Source organism: Doryrhamphus excisus, chromosome 21 (genome assembly GCF_030265055.1).
Source record: "Doryrhamphus excisus isolate RoL2022-K1 chromosome 21, RoL_Dexc_1.0, whole genome shotgun sequence".
In the NCBI taxonomy this organism is placed as follows: Eukaryota; Metazoa; Chordata; class Actinopteri; order Syngnathiformes; family Syngnathidae; genus Doryrhamphus; species Doryrhamphus excisus.
Genome location: NC_080486.1, coordinates 6483279 through 6505614, shown reverse-complemented (window position 1 = coordinate 6505614; position 22336 = coordinate 6483279). Strand labels below are relative to the sequence as shown.

General features: G+C 43.0%; 1 protein-coding gene across 3 annotated transcripts in view; it reads right to left on the bottom strand.

Moving 5' to 3' along the window:
- The window catches only part of LOC131108757 (E3 ubiquitin-protein ligase HECW1-like), a 56360-nt gene that overhangs the window by 10395 nt on the left and 23629 nt on the right, over positions 1–22336 (bottom strand). For 2 of the 3 annotated variants that reach the window (XM_058060044.1, XM_058060045.1), the window contains 18 exons: positions 17245–17320; positions 16400–16569; positions 14419–14561; positions 13597–13697; positions 11576–12492; positions 9466–10033; positions 7087–7185; positions 5663–5816; positions 5131–5240; positions 4945–5051; positions 4517–4702; positions 4076–4210; positions 3716–3827; positions 3276–3372; positions 3080–3163; positions 2897–3003; positions 497–611; positions 96–209 (listed from right to left, as the gene is read on the bottom strand). In XM_058060044.1, coding sequence (XP_057916027.1) covers positions 96–209; positions 497–611; positions 2897–3003; positions 3080–3163; positions 3276–3372; positions 3716–3827; positions 4076–4210; positions 4517–4702; positions 4945–5051; positions 5131–5240; positions 5663–5816; positions 7087–7185; positions 9466–10033; positions 11576–12492; positions 13597–13697; positions 14419–14561; positions 16400–16569; positions 17245–17320 — 3395 coding nt within the window. The remainder of the gene's footprint in view (positions 1–95; positions 210–496; positions 612–2896; positions 3004–3079; positions 3164–3275; positions 3373–3715; positions 3828–4075; positions 4211–4516; positions 4703–4944; positions 5052–5130; positions 5241–5662; positions 5817–7086; positions 7186–9465; positions 10034–11575; positions 12493–13596; positions 13698–14418; positions 14562–16399; positions 16570–17244; positions 17321–22336) is intronic. The other variant, XM_058060046.1, reaches the window with a different exon arrangement.

Sequence of the window (22336 nt, the reverse complement as noted above, 5' to 3'; positions counted from 1 at the left end):
TTCTTTTCACATTTTTAGTAGCAAGTACCAAAGCATTACTTACATCAGTATACTGGTAGTCTGTCGAATGTTGTGTGTGTGTGTGTGTCTCTCACCCTTCCTCCCCCAGGAAGGTGACGTAAAGTTTGTTCCTCTGTAACTCTTTGCGAGAATATGCCATCACTTGATTGAAGGTGCCTTCCAGCAGGTGCTCTCGCCTTATCAACAGCCTGTAATAACCCAAATATCATAATCAATAATGATGTACAGTAGTCATGGCTGCTGAGTGCTTATTCACATGGAGAAAGGACATGGAGAAAAGAGAATGTGAAAATGTGAATACAGCTCAATTATGAAGTCATAGAAAAATGTTTCCGTTACACTATCATTACCATTATCATTTACGTCCAGTAAATAGTCAGACACCAAAGCATGGTTCAAGGACCTTTCAGCCACAAAACCCTGGCATTGGAAGAGGTTGGACTCTGTAGAATGTTAAATCTGCACCCAGTCTTACTTAATCTTGCCTGGTCCTTGGCCATAGCCTTTTGCTTCGAGTTTTCTGTAGAAGTTTCTGAGTTTGGCCTCAAAGTCTCTGCGGTACGGGGCTGGCGCCCTAGCTCTCTGCAAGCCTACACAAAGACAACATTAAATCAGAGATGGCATCATGCAAACTGCATAAAGAAACACTGCTACAGGCTTTTTGTATAAAAATAAACTTCAGTCATTTTGACAAGACAGGATTGGAGGCAACATTCCAGACATTTCATCAGAATGTCAGGAAAATGTCATGATCGTATTTTTCTGCCTGCGCTTGAGTGCACTCCCCTATCAGGCTTCATGAGACATGAAGTATGCAGTATGTTAGCATGCTACTATGCGAACAGTTTGCATGCAGAATACAGTATGTATCTGCTGGCACACTGAGGAGAGATTGCTTATTAGTTAACTTTTACACTTTATTACATCTCCCAACTACTGTAAGGCAGCCTGTTCTACTGGCAAAGGGAAGAAAAGCCATCACCATGACAACGGACATCATCTCAGCGGGACAAGAATATTGGCTTCACTTTTGGTTTAACCAATCGACTGTCATGACCATCACGAAGGACAAAAATGAGCATGCTATAGGATCCGCGCCAATGAAAGCTACAGTAATAACTAACCAGCATAGTGGTCTGATTATTGACTCAGGAAAATCTGCATCAAGTAAATGTAAAAAGACTTTTTGTGTGTAGGGGCAGTAAAGGGTGACTTATTTGGTTAAGGACTCGTGCTTATTTGTATAACCTAAAAGGTGGTGTCTATCATTGTTGCGTACTGCGATGGGGTGCTGATGTTCGAACCTACTATAGCTCACCCTCTTCTTACTCAGCTATGACTGCTAATTGTCTGTAGCTTCTCTCAGATTCATTTTACTCGCTTCCCATTGTTCCCATCAGTTCCCATCGTTCCCTTAAATGAGCTATTCAAAACACTTCACAAAAATCATATCTCTATGAGGAGCCAGGGATCAGCCCAACTAACCCAGGCTTTGTGCTTAAGATGCAGCTCAACAGAATCTAATATCCGCAATCAGACATAAATGGTCAAATCCGTTTTTTGGTTTTGTGTGCATTAACATAAAAAGGGGCATGTGACGTATTCTACTTCTCCCTCAACATTGCACAACTTTGACATATTAACACTTATCTATTAAAAAAAAACAAATACATTGGAGAAACAACTGTTTCGTCTTTGAAATACCATATTTTCCGGACTATAAGTCACATTTTTTTCCCATAGGTTGACTGTTCCTGCGACTTACTCCAGAGCGAATTATAAATGGAAAAAATATATATTTATAAATATATATATAATTTCACAGACAGCCACAAGAGGGCACTCTTTCGCACCAATATCTCCTACTCACACTCAATATTTAAAACAGTAGACGTTAGCTTACAAAGACAACTGAGAACGACAGAACACAAATACCCTCCAAAATAAATCCTATTCTGCAGACTACAAGCTGCAAGTTGTGAAATTTGTAATCAAGCAGCAGAGTAGTAAGTGAGGAGGAGTAAGTGAGAAACTTGTTAGGGACTGGCGTAAAGCGGAGGCTACTCTTACTGCGATGAAGAAAACAAAACAATTACTGTACTTAAAACTGTTTGTTATGTTACATAAACACTGGACACCTTTTCTGTTCATGTTTATTTTTGTGTATCTGATAAGCATTGTGTTAGCATATCTTACACCTATTCAGCCTGTTCTCTATTCTTTAATTAATGTTAGAACTTGCCTTCCAAGATGACGTCATGTCTGCTTTGGTCAAGTAGTGTGTAAAATAAATTACCCACAAAAAATGTGACTCCTGTGCGACGTATGTATGTTTTTTTCTACCTAATTATGTATGTTTGTCCTTGTGCGACTTATATTCTAGAGCGACTTATAGTACAGAAAATACGGTATGTCTTCTTGTTTTCAAACGCTGCATCTCATTGTGAGCACGAGATGGAAATGTTGACGGAGATGGCAGTGTTGACATGTTGTGGTGACCTTTTTGTGGCAATTTTTTCCTTGATATAATAAAGACGTGTTTTCTTCCAGTTGATTGATGCCTCAGAGTGCTTATTGCGCCATCAAATACTGTTACTATATAAGAAGACTAACAGGCTGAGTGCTCTTGGAAGGACTGCTGTGACATTTATGTCTCAAAAAGAGACTATATCTAGCGTATTCCCTTGTTTGAAAATCAATCTTGCTTATAAATGTAAAATATCATCAGACAATGCAGTACTTACAGTACTTACAAAGCCAATTTTAAGATGAAAGCCTGTTCTGGACCAGGGTACGAGTTTAGCCTAAGTTACCACAGTGATAGAGACAATTCACTTCTAACTTCTCTTGAATGTATCTGGGATGAAGAACCTACCAGGGGAGTTCTGTGGCGAGTTTGCAGGGGAGCAGCGTGGAGAGAAGCTAAAGCCAGCGTGGATGGGGTGAGGTGGAATATATGACATAATCTCTTCTTCAAATAAACTGCAGGAAGATCATAAAAAATGCATATTTCACTCCATGACAGAATGCTGTAAAAGTGCCTTGAGTTCTACTGTACCTTAACAGGATGACTAGGTCTGCATCACATGACAGCTTCTCAACACCCTGGGTACCTTCAGACCGGATATAGTGGATCTTCTCCCTAAAATGTCATGTCATGTAAGGTATAAGGTACAGTTTTCGAAGATCAAATGAGCTACAAACAAAAATTAAAGACTACAATTCCAAACAATTATCCGAAAGTAGAAACACACCTGAGGGCGTGGTTTCTGTTCAAGTTGGGTTGTCGCTCTTGTAACATGTCAAATATGTTTGGTTGTCGAAGGAATGCCACAATCTTGTCGTTGTATGCTAGAGAGAAGGACAACACATGAAGATAGAAAAGCTATAGCGACTCTGCACTACTCCCTCCTTACAGATTAAACAGATGACACCCCTTCCACGTTTACTGGGTTAAATCAGGCATTGCCAGATTAATCTTTTTCATCCGGTATGCAAACCCACACCAAAACTCGATATGCATCACAGTCTCGGATGGAACTTGTACATAGCCCAAGGACCACTCGTGCACTGCACAAGAAAGTTCATTTTGAACCTAAAACACGCTATAACCCTGGACGCTATAACCTTTGAATGCACATGGAACTCAAACACAGCATGCCCACTTTAATTCTGGAAGTGTTGCAGTGCCTACATGCAGTAGTTGATTGTGGGTCCGCATGATGCTGGTTTCGTATGGCAGCGACCAGGCTGTTTGCAGGTCTGGCCATCAAAGATGCCCCACGAATCCTTGACACATCTGAGGCCTATGAAGAAACAGAAGCAAATCAAACCTTTTACTACAATATCAAAATGAATACCAAGTACAGAGTGTAAGCAAAACATGGTTTGTTAAATGTAGTGTCCATCGTTCCATTTGATTTGGCTAATATTAGTTATAGTTATGCATTGACAAACAGTAAGTATTGTGACTCATATGTCTAGAATTGTTGACCAGAAAAAGGTTTCCTGCATAATAATGATCTTTTGTTCTTTTGAACGTGTACAAGTATACCTCCCCAGCGCTGTAGCTGCGTAGTCTCTGCAAGTGTTGTCTGTGGGCGAGGTGGCCAGGCAGTCGGCCATTCTGAAGAGGGATGCGAGGGTCAATGAAGGTCGTAGCTCGACTGTTGTGATCAACAAAGAAAGACTGGGAAACAGAAAAGAATAGACTCAACCACGATCGTACTCCAGGGTAGACAATGAAAATGTTTTGTTTTAATGTCGCAAAAATCTTGTCACTAGATTTGTTGTTTTGTCTAGACAGGTGTGATTACTCTCTAACTATAACATTGTGGAGTTGCAACACTGATCCCTCCTCCGTCTTCTTCTTCTCTGGCAGATCAGGTGCTTAATGAGGCGTGTTAAGAACCAGAGTGATGATCCAAACTAGCATCTGCTGTACAGACTTGTAATAACAAGCTACTTTGCCATTATACCATTTATAATACGTTACCTTGCCCTGCGGGTCAGTCTTGATCTCCCAGCCCCGTGGCAACTCCAACTGAGTGTCTGCAAATTTGTTGAGGAAGACCACAAGGTCCCGGTTATGTTGGTAGCGCTCAAAATTCTTGGCGTCACGGCGCACCTTGAGAATCATGTGTTTCACACAGGTGCTGCTTGTGAACATCCGGTAGGCGGACTGTAAAAGACCCGGACAGAGAAGCACTGTACACCAAACCATATGCAAACACAATGCAACTAGTAGAAGCTATGGTTTTGTTTCATATACCAAATCTAACCAAAAAATATGCTTCCAATCTCATTTTTCTGTCACAAACATGTTAACCTGAATTTGGCAAACTTTTGTAGGTTTGATTCAAATCATCTTACCAATTTATTTGTACACAGAAAGTATATCAGGAAACCAAGAACCCAACTCACATAGTTACTGTGCAACATAGTAAAAAATTCTGGATGTGTAATAAACTTCACAGCAGGTGACTGGAGAAGCTGGCTGATCTTCTGGTGATTGATAGGTGATGCTGAACCTGGTGGAGAATCAGAAAATGTACCAGTGACAAGAAACAACAACACCAACGCTGTCTTAGATACTGGGAGAAATCGGACCTGTAGCTGTTGGAGGAGAATCACAGTCTGTTTCGACACTGGGAGCTCGCTCTAACCGCTGACTGCCACCCTCCTCTTCTGTGGCCATGGTCCTCTGGATGTTCTGATACCTAACAAAAAGTCAGAGAGAGTACTAATTTACTACAGACAAATAAATGTTAGGTAGGATTTGATGTTTATTAGCTTTTTGTAATTTTTATTGCATTAATTGTGTAGCAGAGTTTCATGTCACCCAACACATACAATTAAGATGCTGTTGCCATGTTCAGAGTATAGCATGTCCATGAATGCAACTCGTGGAAGTGTGGTGAAAATGACAATGTGTCGTTCCAAGGATGGGAGGACAGATGCGTAAAAATGCTGTTGATGTGTTCAGGTCGAAATAAAGTTATAAAACAGCGTCAGGCTCTGTGGGGATGAGCCTGATACGAACAAAAGAGGAGCATTATTATAACCATCCAGGGAAATACAGTTATTATATTTTGCAAGCATTTCACAGTAAAATCCACACATTCTTGATTTAATCCCTGACCTCCGGTTGAGTTGCTCCATCTGTTGGCTGGATCCTGATCGGGGGATTCCGTGGTGACACTTGCCACTGTGGTTCGGTCTCTGCCAGGTTGTGGTGCGATTGACATGGTCGACATAGAAGACTCTGCCATGGCTGTCTATTCGAGCTTCCCAATCTGTGGCAGCCAGAGGAGACAACATTATAGACTTGATATGTCAAGTCATATGTCACTGTAATGTTTGAAATAATAATGGAGTAGATTTTCCATTGCTAGAAAACAATTGCTTAGGATGGAGTTACTTCCGACACTGTTGATTGTTGATGACTTCCAACTGCATCAAGACTTCGTGTGTCTCTTTTATTTTCCTTTTAGTCGGATGTAGTCGGCATACATGCTTTTGTAAGGTTTGCAAACATTGCATTAAAGTTACATGCAAAGTCACTGTTTGGGCACAGCGCTAGCTGAAAATGCATTCAAAGCAATAAACAGCTACATTCAACCATAATAAATGAACCACAAGTTATAGATGCTAAATTCCAACCGAGCTAAGTGTAAATTGGCTAGCTGTACTTGGCAGAATGGCTTTTGTAAGGTTTGCAAACATTGCACTCAAGTCATTTGTAAAGTCACTTTCTGTGCTCAGCGTGGGCTGAGAATGCATTTAAGTTAATAAAAGGTTACATTCAACCATAAGAACAGAACTAAGGGTGGCAGGTGAAACATTTCAACTGTATGTGGTGAGCTCTGCTCAGAAAATAAACTTTAATAAGGATTGCAAACAACTTAAGCAATGACATGCGGTGAGGTTCATGGCTGGTGAGGCACTGATTTCCATTGGAGTTTGTGTTAATACAGGTTTCTCATTAAGAAAATAACAAGAAAAATAATATTTCAATATGGTCATTTGGTGCTACTCTTCAGAGAAGATGCTACTTGCAATTGGCCACCTTATATACCGTTTCTCATGATTGGTTTCACGTGTGCATGCAGGTCAAGGGTCAATGAGGTTACCAAACATATTTTGCGTTCCAATAATGCAGCCGCTTCCCAATTACTGGTGTTCAAAAGCACAGTGGCTACGGCAGGATGATGCCGGATCGTTTTCTATGCCTCACTTTACCACACCAAGAACTGTAAGAGTTTTATCTCATTCTCCTCCAGTTTTTTCCATTACGGTATTGTATTTTTGGCCTGGTGTGCAATGAACCCAAGTGGTTTGACCTTTTATAGTTTCCTACTGTCTGTTCTGTCCCTTTCAGAGTAAGAATAACTGAATATATAAACTCCAATGGCAATAAACAACATGCGAGGGGAGGCAATGGCAGCAAACACAAAAGGGATATATACTGTAGATGTAAGGCTACACACACACACACACACACACACACATACATGCAAACCAAGCTGTTGGCGTGGCTCCAGAGTAAGATGCATTTGTGCTTACTTGGAGGTAAGGCTTGGTCAGTGGCAGCAGGAAAATGGTTTAAGTCAAGGCTGGGAAGAAGTACTGGAGGAAGGCCAACGGGAGGTGAGAAGCCTGAGCCTACAGGAAACAGTACATTACATGAGGGCGCCGGACACAGGCTACTTAAGTTTGAACCGTTCCCAGTCTTATTGCCAGTCTCTTTAATTAAAATACACTTTTCTGAATGAATCTGTGTTAACAAAGAGGGAAAGGATGAGAGAGTAAGACAGCATGCATGAAAATGAAATGTGAAAATGTAATCCAAATGGAAGAATTATTGGACATTGGACCAATAGATTAAATATACAAACATAAAAGTTTACAAAGGTTTGGTCAACATTTTCAACCTTGGAGAAACAGTTTATTCCGGTGTAGCTGTACCCCAATTCACAGAGGAAGGTACAAAATGCGGAGTGGACAGGATGTTCACTCTGTTGGTCACCAGTCAATTACAGGACACACACACACACACACAGGGACTGGTCCCACAAAGATTAGCAATATCCATACATGAAAGGTTTTTGGTTCAGAACCATTGAACATCAAAGTGCAAGATGCAGAGACAGCTTAGTCAAGTCTTTATTTAGTGAACAAATGTGGAAGCTCTCAAGAAGCAGAATGTCTCCCAAACACAAGAGCGACAAAAATACCAAGCCCAAAGAAAAGCCAACGCATAGGATGGTATAAACCAAATACCAAACAAACCAACTTCCAGCCAACACACAACGATCCAGCCACCAACAAATACTGACTGATTACGTATCAGGACCATAGAAGAAGAAAAACTAACCCAAGAACCCAACTTGTCATGTAGAACATGACAATTAGCAAATGCTGGCTATTCAGTGTGCGACAATCATCAAAAAAAGCACACAACAATGAAAGGGCAACACATCTGGAAGGGAAGAGGTGGGAGCCGAGATGGCATGTGTATGTGACCTACTTTCCCATCCTATTTTACAATATTCATCATGTAAGATGTTGCAAAAAGACTAAAACAACTGTAGCAATTGTTGGAAACGTAATTTTGCTTAAATCAGTCATCTTTCAGTGTTTTGGAGATGATTACTGATTATTTACTTCAGAGCAGCGGCTTCCAAAGCGGGCGCGTGGGTACATTTTGGCCCTCAAAATATTGTTTATGAAATTTTATTAAATTAATGAGATATACTATCATTAGAGATTGATTTGTCACTTTAACACAAAACTAAGATGTCAATATTTTGTTTGAATAGCTGTCCATATATTGACCTCCACTGGATTGGTTTAAGTATCTTTAACTTTCAGGAGTCCATGATCTTGTATCCTCGGTTATGCAGGCTGGCACAATGAATGGCACACAAACGCTCGGGACTTCAGACGTCATACAAGTCTTTAAATAGTAGAAACTGGTCAAGTAAAACAAAATTTCTAATCAAGAATTTACTATGCTTTTACCACTGTGCCAAGTTTATTGGTCCTTTGAAACATGACACCACCTTCCTATTGGTGAAGCACATCTTGTCATCTATTCACAACTGTCATTAAGTAGACAACTGACGAAGCACATAATGATATATTTTTGCACTACTTTAACACAAAGTACTGCAGATCGCCTCTGCATGACACTGTGAGTTATATTGAGTTATATTGATTATACCTCCTGTGATTTCCGATGCGTTGACAAGCTTGTCATGAGTTCCCTTAAAGTTGTGATTGCTCTTGCCAAAGAAAGAGCTATGACTTGCTGACTTGCGAGCGGTACTATATTAAAACCATTTGTAGTTCTGAGGTATAGGAGATGTCGCAAGATCAGAACATCGTCATAAATTTGCAGGGTTCAAAGGGGAAGAAAAGAGTAGCGTAGTAGTAGGAAAAAATACACTGGAAATTACAGTATTGTTGGCTCAACTCTCTGATTAACAAAGGTCATGCTTGTACTGGTGGATGGTGCACTTCATTTGATGTTGTTCCTGACAGCTACAAAGTCCCTATGGACACAATCTAGGCTGTAAGGACCCCCGTGTATTATTGTGTTTAGAGCACAGCAACAGTACCGGAAGAATGTTATGTTCAAGAACAAGGGTGACCCATTAAAATGCAAGAACTCGGGGAACATCGCTCATGAGCCACACGGGAAAACGGGGACATTACAGACCGCTCAAGTGGGAACTTTGGGGTTGCCATGGCAATGACATAATAAGATGCAAGCACATTTTAGAAGATGTTTACACAGTAGTATATGACATGGTACTAAGTTTCTACATCTTACATCTTATGTTTCTAATAATGCGCTAATAAGCTTGCTAATTCTCATTCTAACAGGGCCCACCCTCTTGATGAGACAACCCGTATGATGAGTCATAGTGTGTATCTTACCCGTACTGTTAGCGTCCTGCGATTCCGCTCCAGCAGATTCTCCATTCTCTTCTCTCCTGTCCTCTTGCCATCTCCCACTCCTCCTTTCTCCTCCCACTTCCTGGCCTTCAGGACAGTGGTTTGCATCTGGTCCTGACTCAAAGGTGCTCTCGTCTTCCTCCTCATCCTGTGAGGAGAAGACCGTACTGCCGGAAAGCCGGTTGCTGTCCACAGAGGAGAGGCGCGTGTGGCTGCAGAAGCGGCCCCGGCCCTCATAGCCGGAATTGCTGTAGCAGGATGTACTGTAACAGGATGTGCTGTAGCAGGAAGTGCTGTAGTAGGAGGCATCACAGAACTCGCACTCGTTTTCACCCCGTGCTGGATGGCTGCTCCTTCTATTTACTTTTCTGACTCCATTACTGGAATCCCCCTCCTCGCTTTCCAGGTATGAGAGAGAGATTCTTCTAACTGCTGAATGTACTCCACTTCCTCCATCACCTTCCAGGAGCTGGTTTAGTTCAGAGAGCCGTTCAATGGAGAGGCTACGTGGGAGGGAACGACAGCAGCATGGGCCAGGACACTCGGGGACCTAAAGATGTACACACATTTTAGGAGACAATGCAGTATCTTGTTATACAATTGGCCAGCCTATTGTAGAACATCTTTGAAGCAAAGCCTTGATGACCTATGACCTATCATCCTGCAGGATAACTTCACCATGTGTCCTGCAGTTCAATCCAAGTGTTATTTTGCCAACGCCATTAAATCTATTTACTCACCACACCTAGGTGTAACATTTTTTGTTTTCTTTGTTCAGGTTCCCCTAAGGTCTATAGGCATGCAATGTGTACACACATTATAAAAACATTTTAAATTTTTATTATATATAATGTTTTTATTTAGCGTTTATATTAATTATATAATTGTATATATTTTTTTAATCATTTAATGTATTTGTTATTTTGCCTTATATGCAATTTATTATTATGATACGTTTTAATTTATTCATGTGTTAATTAATTACTTTTTATTAATAGTATAATATTAATTGTGATTAATAATCAATACAAATATATTCAAAATATTCATTACAAGAACATATGTATTCATATATATATATACACACTACCGCTCAACAGTTTGGGATCATTTGCAAATTTCTTTGTTTTCCAAAAAAAAAACATTTTCATGCATTTCACAAACATTTTTGTCCATTTCACAAACAATTGAAATTAATCGGATGATTTTCAAAGAACGATCTACATTTTGGCATTGAGGCCTACTATCAACATCTGTCAGTCCTCAATCTCCTGGTATGGCTGCTAATCCGAGTTAATCATTTTATATAGATAGATTATTAGAAAACCCATCTATAAATCTGAACTACAACTAACATCTCTTATCATGTTGTTAACTCTTCCCTTCAGAGAGCAGCACAAACTGGGTCTAACAAGGACAGAAAAAGGAGTGGGAGGCCCCGATGCACAACTGTACAAGAAGACAAATATCTGAGAGTGTGTAGTTTAAGACAAAGACGCCTCACAGGTCCTCACCTTGCAGCTGCACTAAATAGTACCCCTCAAACACCAGTGTCAATATCAACAGTGAAGCGGCGACTTCAGGATGCTGGACTTCATGGCAGGATTTCCAAGAAAATGGTATATCTCAGACCAAAAAATGTTCCAAATTTCCATCCATTTTTGTTATCTTATCCGAGGACGGGTCAAGGCAGAAACAAGCCCAAACTTCACGGTTCCCGACCACCTCTTCAAGTTCCACCAGGATACACCAAGGTGTTCCCAGGCTAGCAGCAAGACATAATCCCTCCATCGTGTCTACCCCGGGACCTCCTCCCCAATGGGCATATCCAGAACACTTCAATGGGGGGGCAGTCTTTTACCTTAACAATTAACTATAACTATTGATGTAAGAAGCGATGGGTCTGACCTTCTCCCAGAAGACAGAGCTCCTCACCCTGTCTGGCTTGAGTCCAGCCACCCAAGTGAGGAAACTAATTTTCCCACTCTTGCTCTTTTGGTCCCAAACCAAACAGCTGCAAAAAGCCCTAGTAAACACTACTTGTAAAGGACATGTCAACAAGAAGGTACTGTTTTTTTATTTACAGTCTTACCTGAATGGGAGATTGGGTCATCTCATCATCATCTTCTTGGCCTTCCTCTTTTCCATCTTTGGAGCTTTTAAGTGTTGGTGATGTTGAGGTGTTATCTGGTGTTGTGCTCGTGTTCTCCCCTTCTTCCACATCCTCCTCCTGGCTTGGTGGCCGATGTTGTGCAGAGGGGAGACTGTGGAGAAGGTGGTGAATACGGATGTAGTGGGATCGGGGAGTTTCCGGCTCACCGCACGCTGAGGCGATCACATTTTCCAACTCGGACACTGGCAAGGAGCATGGGCGGGTTTTGCGGCGTGGGACACCATGCGAGTTGCAGGTTGAGAAGAGGCAGGAACAAGGACCATTGCTACTTTCACCAGTCTCTCTCGTTCTTTGTGATACTTCGGTTGTCCCTGCGACTACCTCGTGGGATGTATCGATGTCCTCTGCAGTTATAGCTAAAATATTATCAGTCGGCAGCTTTGGTTTGTCATCTTCTTCTGTTACTCCTTCCTCAGCTTGTTGGATGTTTTCTCCTCTCTGGGCATTCTCTTCATCCTCCTGCTGCCTCTCCTCTGATTGTCCATCTTGTACCTCCACTACAGTGTTCTCGTCTTGCAAGTCACCTGATTGTCTATCCACACACTGTAACTCAGTAGAAGGAGGCTCATCTTGTCTCACTGTGCTCTCCTCGTCCACAGCATCTTGTTCTATTGCCGCCTCAAGCTCTACTGTCTCGGTGTGTTGGGTTTCCTCAACTGTAGGGGCTGGTGGCACTGGGGTCTCAGGATCAGCAGGGGCATCAAACGGGAGGTCGGGCGTATCATGTCCCACACTTAAAGTATCAGCCTCAGGTGCATTAGCAGCATTGTTGGAATCCGCGTTGATTCCCCTTTCAGGGCAAGCGGACTCTATGACCAGTGAGACCTCTTCATCATCTGAGAACAGAAAATTGATCTCAATAGAAGACCATAGCAAAACACTTCATAATTATGAAAGGCTAAGACGTAAGACAGAATGGAAGCTAATTGGGATCATGGCACAGAAATAACAAGTCATCTATGCAAGTCATCCCTGCGTAGAGGTGGCCTGGGAAGTATTAATGACTCTTCTCCAGGATTCCTTCACCTTTGTAATTAATATTTTATATTTATCCTCCAAGGTCATCATGAATCATTACCATCACAGGAAAAAACGTGATTCCTATTATACTGTATAGTCCTTCTCTTTGCGGTATACCACAGTATTGGGCTTACTGTATGTTTTGCTCTGTGCAAATCATTTTGCCTTTATTCGAAAAGCAATTATCAATAATGATTGCATGCAATTAAAAGATAAGGAAACACTGCCCTGAGTGAGTTCAGCCTGCAGGCCTAATCTCATGAAAAGTGTCAACAGCACACACTACTACAGAGCTAAATCCAAATTCCAAAAAGTATTTTGATTCTCTGGTAATATATTACATTTATGAAGAAGTAATTATGTTACGTTTTAAAAGTAATTTCCCAACACATGGCTGTTTATGGACATACTGTATATCTGGCTCCATCTGGCTTGTATGATACGAGGAGTAACACAGATCTGATTGCATAAAAATAGATCTGACAACAAAACATTTGGCTGGTATAAATACTTGGCAGTAAGGATTTAGCTGGTTGCCATAAAGAGTGTGAACATTTATGCAAAAAAGGTTGTTTGTACTTCGTTCAGATCGCTTTGTATAAAGTCCATGATTGGACCAGGAACATTGTCCTTCTGCACCACCATCATCTTCTTGTTCAGATCCTGACGTTATACCATAAGAACCCATTCATTTGCGGTGGTGTAAGCATACTAACATTTACCATGAAAGCCCAGTTTAACAATTGTGTTTGTGTACGTTTTAGCATGCACCTTATCGTATGGGTTAATTACAGAAATAGACCCCGTAATTGAGTCTGTACATTATGGTGTGGAAAATACGGTAATCAAAATAGTAAAAATTGCCATCCACTATGGACAATTAATCAAGCTTAGGACTGCGAAGACCATCTTGAAAGTACCTGGGTGAATTGAGGAGGTGAGCTCAAAGCGGAATTGTAGGTGACCACACACATGATCCGTTGGAAGCCTGCGACCCAGCGAGTAACTTATTATCCGATCCCTGTCAACCAAAAATCAGAAAAAGCATGTAAAACTAAGAACATCGGTTTCCTACAGAAGAAATTTCCTACATAGAAATGAAAGTCTCTCGCATCCCCCAGGGGGACCCGCCCCACTATTTGAGAAGCACTGGTTTAGCCTGTTTCAAGCTGTCAAATAGAAACTATTGAGGTTTTACAGACTAGTTTGGGTTCTTGCAGCAATATGAGACAAAGTGCGTTCCTTTTACAAGAACAAAGCCAAATATTAAGAGAAAAAAGTTGTATTCTAACAAGGAAAATACACTGCAATTTATGAGAAAAAACTTCAAATAATTAATAATTCCAATAATTAATTAAATTAATAATTTGTTGAAATAGAGTTGAAATATTAAAGAAAAAATTTACTAATATACTGAAAATGTACTAAAAATTCATCAGAGCTGAGAAGTATTTCTTTTTTCGTAATATATATATACCTTACATACATATATACTTAAATATCACAGTGGCTCTTGCATCCTCATTTTCCACGATGTGTTCCTCGCTGGAAAATGTTTGGAAACCCCTGCATTCAAGGGACCAATAAGAATACTTTAATTTCTTGTACAGAGAATTGGTTTGATTTGTGTTAAGCTTTGGTGGTTCCAGTGTAACTGCAGTAAAGTATTTGATCAACTATGACAAACCTATTCCATAAACAACCCCAAGCAACACATTATTTTCTTTGTTGTTGAGTTTTACCCGATGGCATGTTTTTCCAGCAGCCTCTGGACAGGAACAGACAGCTTCCCCAGGAAGCGTTTGATGATAGGGCGACTCTTGGCAAACTTGTCCTTCACCTCAATCTCAAGCACATCAGTGGGTAGCGACAAAAAGTTAAACCTCTGGAGAAAAAGAGAAAAGTGCTTTATAATGATGTCCAAAATGTCTAAAAGCTGAAGCAAAACTGACACGCGAAAATTGAACTTGAAAATGAACAGGGGCTGTTTGGAAACTGAAGCTTGACTGAAATGCTGTGGAAAACGTAGAATGAAAGTAAGTATTTATAGTTTAAGTATTTTATAGTTTGAGCTCAAATCAGGTATTGAACCAACTACCTCTGGGTCTGGATCCAAGCACTCTACCAGCTGCTATACAACTTTGACTAATTTCCCTCAATCAGGCTAGCAGTAGGGTATGCCAAATAAGTTTAGTGCTATCTCCCATAATGCTTTGCGGCACTGCTCTTTAAATAGTTGTTAGTATTATGTGGGTATTAGGTTTTGTCATTCTATTCTATCTGTCATTCAAAGTTTTCACATTCACATAATAAATAGATGTAAATGGACAACAATGGACATATGTGTGAAAGCTTTCAGCACAACACAATTACATTGCTCAGAATCATTGGATTTGAGAGGGACTTGCATTACTGTGGTCATTATGTAGACAATAATATTAGTTTAGCTCATCTGATGTAGCTGGCTAAGTGAGTTTTTGTGTGGTCTGTGATGCTGCATGAGTTCATATTACAGGCAAACAACATTGAAGGGACACGGGTAAGAACTCCATGACAAAATTGTTTACATTTTATATCTGACATGGGGAACTGGCAGCCTGTGGGCTAAATATAGTCTTTAACCCAGCCCTGGAGTGAACGAACGAATGAATGAATTACTACTGTCCACCAGCAGGGGGGGCACATACCTGGTGTGGGTGTGTGAAGCCTGGATTATGCTACTGTGTTGAGGCACCAGTATACTACCCTGGCTCCCTCCTCCCACTCCAAACTCTCCTAAACAGTTATTTAATTCAGCAACTCGTTTCACAGCAAATTTTGTTGTATGTATATGATGGGTCGCCCGGCGTGTGGTCAAGGACGGTGATACGTCCCCTTCATCACAGATGTTGCCATCTCTGTTTTAAATTATATACCTTGTGGAAAAAGTGGAGTAACCCAGTGGAGGTGGTGAAGACTCTGTGATGCAGCTTTTGCACAGTGATACAGGAGCAGGATGAAAAGGAGTGAATAATTTACAAGTATGAACCGGGAGGGAGGAGACAGCTGCATGAAAAAGGATGAATGTGTTGTTGCATTAAAAGGGTGCATCTGTGGAGGAACAGCTGTGATATATAGCTTCAGTGGTGGAGGACTAGAGAGAGAAGAATGAGACTAGGAGAAATACAGAAAGGGGATATTTACCTCAAAACAAACATTTCAAGTAGCAATTTCAATGATTGAAAATGTTTAACAAGAAAAGAATATATACTGCTTTTTAAAGACAGGGTCGAGGGGGTATGCTGGAGCCTATCACAGCTGACTTTGACTGTCTATCCATTTTCTTCTGCTGATCTGGGTGTCGGTCACGGGGGCAGCAATCTCAGTAAGAAAGCCCAGACCACCTCTTCCAGTTTCACTGGGGGGGATACTAAGGCGTTCGCAGGCCAATCGTGAGACACAATCCCTCCAAGGTCGACCCTGAAGCCTCCTCACAGTGTGTCTTGCTCAGAACATCTTACCATGGAGGCATCCAGGAGGCATTTGGATGAGAAGCCACCTCAACTGGTTCTTCTCAAAAGATCTTAGTGCATTGGTTAAAATCTAAACGCATTCAGCCAAATGTACTCCAAATGTTTTCCACTCTTACATCTATGATCATTGAACATGGTTTTAAGAAGACTGCATTTGGCAGTTATGATGAAGAGCACAGATGGTGCTAAGTGTGTGTGTGTGTGTGTATACCTCTGAGTTCCATTTCGGGTTGATTGTGTTGCAGACAATGCCAGAGCGTTTCTCCTGACCATGGTGTGGCAACATGGGGAAGATGCTGTGCTTTCCAGGCTGGATGGAAAGCTTGAGGTATGGGTCTGGATTGAAGAACATCCCCTTCTTTAAACCAACTGCTTGGAGGTCTGCAGGTAGAACGTAACATAGATTAATGCAATGTTTGTGAAGATGAGAAAAGGTATTAGACTCAGTTCGTATTTGAGACTGAAAAACAACGAGCAACACCCCATAGCCTAATGTAGCCTTTTTAGTGTTTACTGTGGTGGGGGTGGTCTGCATCAGGACCTGTCGGGTTCAAGGTGGGCTGCCAACCGGACGTCAGTGTGTATCTATGGCTACTGGGAATGAATCCAAGGGCCTGATTCACACTGTGTGTGATCTCCAATCCCAGCAAATGTAAATCTGACCAATCTCTACCTTCTATCACACCCTTTTACCTCTTTGTGACCTCTTAAACCATGTACTCGCCGGTGGCTTTACTAATAAACGACAAAACAGGTGGGCCTCTGTGTACACCGTTTGAGGTTATGTAAATGCTCCCATAAATTAAAAAATCAAATAGATTAAAAAATAGATAAAAAATGTTCATCATTACACAGGCCTAATCTGAACTACTAATAAAGAGATCCAGATCAATTGCATTGATGTTTAAATAAATGTGCTGATTTGGTCTTCAACATGACAATGTGTGACGTTGGAGGTCAAATGATGGTTCCGGTATGGAAAATGTGTGTTACTCACATTGTTTTGAGGATCAGTGAATGCAAGTGGAGAGGTACAATAGATGTTGATTTTCTAACCTGACAGGGAAAAGTTAATGAGTCTCCTGTTGCCCTGGCCTTGGTTGACCTCAGGACTAACCACTGGCTTTAGGACCTGCAGAAGCAAGAAAATTTGCTTTTTAATTTACACTCTTACACATGCACAATGCTATATTCATCCATTGAGTCATTTTCTAATGCCTATCCTGATCAAAGTCACAGGTGAACAGGAGTCAATACCAGCTGATTTTGGCTGAGAGGCAGGGTACACCATGGACTGGTCACCAGTCAATCACAGGACACATACATACAAACACAAACAACAATTCACAGTCACGTTCACACCAGTGGTCAATTTAGAGTCTCCATTGAACTCAACATTGTTTAAACCCACATCACGAGACGGTTCAACATCATTATAGTTGTTTGTGTGTTTGGAAATAACATGTGACCTGTGACTTCTGCACAATATAATTTTGTGTTTCAAATCATTTACTGGCATGTTTCTGAGGGAGACTGGTGCAAGGGACTTATTTGTCATCTGTCCCAGAATATGGCATGGTTTATAATGCCCAAATTTCTAGCAAGAGGCTGTACAACAAGGCACATCTGTAGCCGCTTGGCAATTATTGGTTTATTTTAAGCACGCGGCTGTAGCAGGAACCCTCAGTATTCCTCAACACTTCATGAAACACTTGACAAGCTTTGAGAGTTACCCATCTTCGTTTTCCTCTGGTTCCTGTTTCTCTACAGCCAAGTTTTGGTCATGCTAACTATTCACTACGACTGGGAGATCTGGACCAAAACTCATAACCAGATACATGTATGTTCATATCCCAATATTTTTTCCACACAGTGAGTTTAGACAACGAACGTGAGCTGGGTTTAGACGTCACGAGAGAGGTAAGTTTTACCTACCGATAATATTGTTGCAATAGTAATTCTGCTATGGTGTCATTAATGATAATAATGATAATGATAATGAATTTTCAAGCCCTTGAAAATGGATGCATGGTAATCCAACATAAATAATTCTTATTTCTCTTCAGCATTCAGAACTCTCCAGCCTCACATCCTTGACAAAAAAAAACCCTCCTCCTCCTTCCGCCGGGGCCATCAGCTTTTCCTATGGCTTCTAGATTTTCCCATCCACAGGTCACAGAAAGTGTACGTCAACAACATCTTCTTCGACATGCTATAAACCTCAACTGGCTCCCCTCAGGGCTGTGTGCTCCCCCCGCTGTTGATCCTCTCCACCGACGACTGCACAGCCACACAGCCCAATGCCCATCTGGTGAGTAAGGTATATAAGTCCTCCTCCTGTGTCTGCTGTCAGACTCTTGCCGCCTTATGAACCAGCCCTCCAGGAGTTTGTGGACTGGTGTGTTATGTAAACATGCGGGTGAAACTCTGCCATTTGTTATTATATTTTTGTCGTGAGATGTGTTTTCTGAAAAAGAAGTCCTGTTCTTAGAGAAAAAATATAAAAGAAAATATATTAATTGACCAACAATTTGCCAATGAATTTAAAAGTTCATTCAATTAGTACTATATATATATATATATATATATATATATATATATATATATATATATATATATATATATATATATATATATATATATATATATATATATATATATATATATATATATATATATATATATATATATATATATAAACCAGAGGGTTGCAGTTATCAAATACGTCCACGTTCGTGCCCATTCTCATGATTTATTTCCAATCCCTAAACTGCCGGGTAGAGTTCTGTGATCAATACACTGCCATCATTATTCTGACACTGTGCAGCGAGGAAGAAGAAGGGGGGGTGGGAAAGAGCATCAGTTCTCTGATGGAGAGAAGCAAAAATGGATTGTAAATACAATTATATTCCATCAATTGTTTTGCTTGATGTGTCTTCATACCTAGAAAAGCACTCAGAGAGTGCAGACCATAGTGCCATAGTTCCGCCCACATTGTGATTTACACCAAAACCGGATGTACACCGAGATTTGTTCTTTTTTTTTTTCCAAGTTCTGAGGACATTTTTTGTGCCGTTAGAGTTCTGTTAGAGTTCACAAATGACAAATATGGTCCTATCTCGCAATGTTAAAGAATCCTGGATCCAGATAGTGGTCTGGATCACACCCAAAATTTAATCAGTTCTTCCATATCCCATTTACGACAATTCCTGAAAATTTCATCCAAATCCATTGAGATGTTTCAATGTTTCAAGTTATTTTGAACACAAACAAACATAGCCTCCATGCTGTGCTGCGCAATTATCACAGACTGCAATTTCCATGAAACTCGCCAATGAAATCATTACAAAGTGAAATCCGCTTTGATATAAAACAACTCAAATACCAGTCCACCGTGTTATCATTATTAGGTTATGTGTCACGTAAACTCAAACCCAAACTGTCACTTAGGAACCCACACCGGGCGTGACAGTACACCCCCCTCAAGGACGGATCCCAGACGTCCAAAACAGTTAGAAGTCAAAGAGGGATGGGTGGTGGGGGGATCCTTCAGGGGGTCGGCCGGGGCGGCAGGCCCAGCAGAGCCAGCAAGACCCCTCCACGTGATGGAGGGAATGGTTGGGTCGGCCGAGGTGGCAAGCACTCTCTGGGGGGCGCCCTTGTCTATGCGCGAGGTAGGCCTCCTCAGGGGGGCGCCCTGGGTGCAGAACCAGGGCTCCGGCAAGGAGTGTAGCAACAAGAGGCGTCCGGCCCTGACGCGGAGACGGCGAAGAAGCAGGCGTCCGGCCCTGACGCGGAGACGGCGAAGAAGCAGGCGTCGTCCATGCCAGAGCCTCTCCATCTGCTCCAGCAAGCCCTGCTCCTCGTCTTGCCGGTGGAGTGGGCTGTGCCTCCTCACTCCCCCAGCAGGTGGCGCCATCCTCCCTCTCCATAGGCGGGCTGGTACTAGCCCCCCCTCTCGAAGGCGGATCCCAGACGCCGTCATCAGAGGGAGCCGAAACCAGGGAAGGGAGGAGGGAGGCTTGGAGGAGGGTCACTGGGTCCTCCAGGTCAGCAGTCCCGGCCGCAGCCACTTGTTTGGGCTTGAAGCTGCGGGAATCTGTGAGGCCACGCAGCTTGGCATGGGAGCCGGGTCTTGAGAACCCCTCGGGCTGCGCGGCTTGGGCACAGGCGGAATCCGGGACACCACGCAGCTTGGCACGGGAGCCGGGTCTTGGGAACCCCAGGGGCTGCGTGGCTTGGGCACTGGAGGAATCTGTGAGGCCACGCAGCTTGGCACGGGAGCCGGGTCTTGGGAACACCTGGGGCTGCGTGGCTTGGGAACTGGAGGAATCTGTGAGGCCACGCAGCTTGGCACGGGAGCCGGGTCTTGGAAACCCCTGGGGCTGCGTGGCTTGGGAACTGGAGGAATCTGTGAGGCCACGCAGCTTGGCACGGGAGCCGGGTCTTGGGAACACCTGGGGCTGCGTGGCTTGGGAACTGGAGGAATCTGTGAGGCCACGCAGCTTGGCACGGGAGCCGGGTCTTGGAAACCCCTGGGGCTGCGTGGCTTGGGAACTGGAGGAATCTGGGAGGCCACGCAGCTTGGCACGGGAGCCGGGTCTTGGGAACACCTGGGGCTGCGTGGCTTGGGAACTGGAGGAATCCAGGGAGCCTCGCCACTTGCCACGGGACGGGCTGCGACTCGGCCACAGCGAGAGGGTAGTGCTGTGCAGTGGCGTGACATGGCGAGGCGGAAGAGGGCGGCCACACCTCTTGGCGACGTGCCGTGCGCTGGCGACGCCGCCGCGTCGGAGGGTGTGCAGCGTGTGAAGCCATCGGCACTAGCGTGTAGTCCGGCCCCCATACCCAGCTCCTTCGGCGTGTACCTCGCACACGCCTGCTCCAACTCCTCGAAAAAATGGCGGGTCCACTCGTCGAACTCGAGATCTCCTTCGGGTTCGTCGCAACCAGCAGAGTAGGAGGGCGGGGGTACCTTGGCTCGGCGTGGAGAGGACGAGCAGGGCTTCTCCTTCCGGCGCCGCGGCTTGCGTCGGCGTCGCGGACGGTCTGGAGAGTCATCGGTGGGTCCAGGATACAACCACGCCAATGAAACGAGCGTGTCGTCCGGCCCGCGCACCGTGTTCTCCAGTTCCCATGGCCCATATCCTCGTCTTCCATGGCTTTGAACAGCTGCCAGGTCCAGAAGGCATTCTCCGCGAGGTCGTCGTCTCTTGGTGGGATTATTCTGTCACGTTTCGGCATCTCTGTGTTGCGGTGCGACCCCAGGATGCAGAGAGCAGGACCAATAGCAGGTAAATAATATTTATTGCGTGCAATAATAAAAAAAGCAACTCAGGTAGCAAACGGACAAACGACAATAATCCCACAAAGGGAGACGCACACACCTGAACTAAATAGACACTCAAATTAGGGACAGGTGTGGGTAACTAAGACAACGGAGGCAGACAAGGAAAAACAGGAAGTCAAACACAAAATAAGAGCGTGCCAAAAGGAAACCAAAGCCCAGACCGTAAACTCAAACCCAAACTGTCACTTAGGAACCCACACCGGGCGTGACATTATGCCAGCATTTTTGCCAGCATTTTTGCCAGCATTTTTGCCAGCATTTTTGACAGCATTTATCAGTTTATCATTTGTCTGCTTGTTTGTGTTTAGTTCTGAATATAGGAAAAAAATGTACAATCATTATTCCGGTGTCAATCACAATATCCGGGGAGCTATGGCGCTTGGCTGGGGTCTGCGCTCTCCGAGTGCTTCTCTGGTTTTAGTTAAAAAGTGACTGCTTAGGTCAGCATCAGCCTACATTTTGGCGCCGCTCTGGTGGCAGCCTGCTACAGCAGCTCTCGCTCTTCGTTTAGTTCTTTTCTTCTTTATTCTGTATTTTTCATTCTTTTTCTAGGTTATTCTTAAAGGAACGGCTTCGTAAATGCTCAGTTCAACTGTCCACCATAGTGATAGTGTTGAGCTGGCATTTCTCATAATTTTTCGACGATGTTTTCGACCGCACGCCGAAACTCTATTGTTTACAGTAGGGACCAGCTGTTGGCGCTCCGCAACACAGCGGCGCTGCCCCCCGGGGAACCCCTCGAGGTTCCCCGGGAGGTAAAGAGGAGAAGACGGGGAAGCCGTGCCGGAGCCCAATGCC